Source organism: Camellia sinensis, chromosome 3 (genome assembly GCF_055761805.1).
Source record: "Camellia sinensis isolate YWXY chromosome 3, ASM5576180v1, whole genome shotgun sequence".
Lineage (NCBI taxonomy): Eukaryota > Viridiplantae > Streptophyta > Magnoliopsida > Ericales > Theaceae > Camellia > Camellia sinensis.
The window spans coordinates 205,201,385-205,204,727 of NC_138963.1; the positions used below are offsets into that span (position 1 = coordinate 205,201,385).

Genomic DNA, 3,343 nt, shown 5'->3' on the forward strand with positions numbered 1-3,343 from the left:
GAAGACTGGATTCGGAAGATAAAGGCCCACATTCTTCAAAGTTTGCCCTTGACTCTTATTTATTGTCATAGCGAATGCCAACTTTATTGGAAATTGCCTTCCTTTCATTGTAAAAGGAGTATGATTTTTGGAAGGTGTTAAAACAATACGTGAAAGTAGTACTTTCTCACCAACTCTAGACCCTGTAATAACTCTAGCTTCAATTACTCGATTTCCCATCTTATCAACAATTAATCGAGTGCCATTGCATAATCCCAAAGATTGGTTGACATTTCTTAGAAGCATTATTAGTGTTCCAACTTTCAACTGCAAACAATGATTTGGAAGTCTTGGTAAATTCAAAGAATGCAAAAGTTCAGGAGGGTTCATGTCTTGAACATTGCTCTCACTTTCTGTTGGACACAATTTATCGGCACTGTTAAAAGTTTTCATCTCTATAGGAAGCATCGAAAGCATAATAGAATTGATTTCATCAACATCACTATTTTTAGGAGCTAAAATGCCTCGTTCTTTTAAGTACGACATATCCTGATAGTTATTTATGAAATCAGGGTAGGTGGCATCGATTAACTGGTGCAAATCTCTTTCTTCATTTTTTATAACAAATTTTTCTGGTATCTACATCCAATTAGGTTCATAGCCTTCACTAAATAAACTTCCCATTATTTTCCCTTCACCAACCAATTTAATCCACTTTGCAAAGTCACATAATTCATGACGCGTATGATTAGAAATATCTTGTGCTGTAACACGCATATTTCTGGTAAGATGCAAAACTTGACAATGCTCCCAAATTGTTGACTTAGGTAATGAAGCTTCCACTGTTTGTTCACGCCCACCTCTAGGTACGACAGGCAATATTTGTCTAAAGTCACCACCAAGCACAAATAGTTTTCCACCAAAAACCCTATCCTCTGAACAATGTTCTGTATTTTTCAATATGTCCCCAAATGTACGATCAACAGCTTCAAAAGCATGACGACTAACCATTGGTGCTTCATCCCATATAATTAACGACGCCTCTTGAATTAACCTTGCCAAATCTGTCCCTTGATTTATTGAACAACATGATAAGTTATCAGGGTCAAGTGGAATCTAGAAACGGGAATGGGCAGTTCGTCCCCCGGGTAAGAGCAAAGCTGCAATACCTGATGATGCAACAAAAAGAATGATCTTCTTATCGGATCAAAATTTTGCAATTAAAGTGCTCCATAAATATGTCTTTCCAGTTCCTCCACTACCATACACAAAAAATAATCCCTCATGATGAGTGGAATAAGCTTTCATTATGGTGCTAAACACTTTCAATTGGTCATCATTCAATCCCACATATAAAGATTCAAAAGATTGCATTTCTAAAATGCTATCGTAGTTCAATTCCTCCCTTATGAGCCTATTAGTAACCATTTGACCTGATCGATATGATGGTAGTGGCATCGAAGGAAACTCTTTAAGAGACCTTTCATTCTGATTTAGTATGTGTTCAATTTCAAGCAATCCTAAATTTTTCAATTCACATTCTTCGAGACTTATATTGCCATCCCCAATTTGCCTTTGTACCCTATTTTGTAAATCATCAGTAAGGTCAAACCAATGATTCTCCCACAATTCATATGCAATTGTAACCTTAGAAAACATTAGCATTGAGCAAAACATATTTCGCAGTTGAGCACCTGATGCCCATGTTGAGGCTTCTGTTAAAGCTGCGTCCCATTCATTATCATCGTCAAGTAAGCCAAGTGCAAGGCATGCAGATTTAAATGTTGGGTGCACAATGCCATTAACGGTTCTAATATCTTCAAAAGATTTTGCACCTCGAATCTTGGTAAGCAGCATACGTAAATAATATCGTTCACCAGAATTAAGATGTGCATAATACAATCTACCTATGCATATTTGTTGTTGCCTTATTTTCCACTTCTTCTGTTTCTGGTTCCAAACCCATGAGCTAGGAAACTCTTCATATGTTAATGTATTCGCCTCTACATGATCTCTGTTTGCTTGAAACCACATTGTAAACATTGTCTCGTGAACCCCCAACTGATTAATAATTGATGGAATGTTATCTGTGTCTCTAAATAGAATAGATTGTTCCCCAGGTAGATGGTACTGCAACCGTTCAACTGAAGGGTATTGCTTTTGCAATTCAAACTCAAATATACGCCAGCAACATTCAATTGCGGAGATATATCGACAATCTAAGTATTGTTTTACCTCATCAGCCTCTCTATACAGACTTTGTCCATCAATGTTAAGTCGATTAACATTATCTTCAATTATAACCGTTGCACGATCAGGACCTTTATGTATGTACTTATATAAGTACTTGATCAATTTACTGTGTGCACAACGCTCAATATTGATATGGGCATCATACAATACAATAAGATCACGGTTGTATGGAATAACCCATCTGTTGTCAATTTCAAATCCATTAACCATGTATTTTTTCTTTGTATCCCTTCGCCTATAGATAGCAAATCCATTTTCATCAATACTCGTTTCACTGCAAAAATTCTTCAGATAATGTTTTGAACATTTTCCATTCACCATACATGGGGCATTAGGATTAGCACTGCCACAGGGACCATGTATCATGCACCTCATCACTGTTTGAAATGCTAATGGATCTTCATCCTTATCAGGAATTTCAGCACAAATTATATCATCAATTTCCTCTGGCGATTTTATCTTGTCATCTGCTAATAATGTCAAGATAATGTGCGAATGCGGTAACCCTTGCTTTTGAAATTCGATGACATGAATATCTATTCAAGAAAAAATAATATTATTTGTTAACTTTAAACTAAATTTAACAAATCTAATTGACCAGTTCAAATAAAAACAAACTTGCAATTATTTTGCCAAAGAATTTTCGGTTCTTGAAATATGCCATCAGTTGTTTCAATTTAATTCGAAAAACTCTCACAAGTATATCCGGTATATCCTCTGTGCGTCGATTTGGAATGTGCTCTACCTCCTGTTGAATTTCTAACCAATTTGGGTTACATGTGAATGTGACAAAAAGGTCAGGAAATCCCATCTTTCGACATATTGCGATCGCATCTTGGTAATGCTAAACCATATTTCGTGGGCCGCCTATAAAAGATGATGGCATTCTAAATCTCCTACCAATGGCTGATGCATCACTATCACCCGCTGTCACAGCATCTTCTAAACCTCTGTACAAATCAGTCCGCAACACATTCTGTTTATGCCTAATGAAGTTTAGTCTATCTTGCTCAATAGCTGCATAACAATCAACAACAAATTGTTGGAACAAACGTCCCCCTTGCAATAGCGTTTTCCCTTCTCCAACTCGAAATTGAAGTCTAAATGCATA

General features: G+C 36.5%; 1 protein-coding gene across 1 annotated transcript; it reads right to left on the reverse strand.

Moving 5' to 3' along the window:
• Positions 1 to 618: 618 nt before the first annotated feature.
• Positions 619 to 3,043, reverse strand: LOC114285679 (uncharacterized). The gene is made up of 3 exons (XM_082918776.1): positions 2,851 to 3,043; positions 1,242 to 2,768; positions 619 to 1,049 (listed from the first exon to the last, which is right to left on the reverse strand). The coding sequence occupies exons 1-3, from the start codon at positions 3,041 to 3,043 to the stop codon at positions 619 to 621; spliced, it is 2,151 nt and encodes a 716-aa protein (XP_082774902.1).
• Positions 3,044 to 3,343: the final 300 nt, after the last annotated feature.

Bases quoted from the DNA above. Each gene is read 5' to 3' on its own strand.
- LOC114285679 (XM_082918776.1), bottom strand. From the start codon at position 3,043: ATGGGATTTCCTGACCTTTTTGTCACATTCACATGTAACCCAAATTGG. The intron at 2,769-2,850 runs GTTTGTTTTTAT...TTTCTTGAATAG, and splicing joins CTTTGGCAAAATAATTGCAA to ATATTCATGTCATCGAATTT. The intron at 1,050-1,241 runs GTAGTGGAGGAA...CAATAAATCAAG, and splicing joins GGGATTATTTTTTGTGTATG to GGACAGATTTGGCAAGGTTA.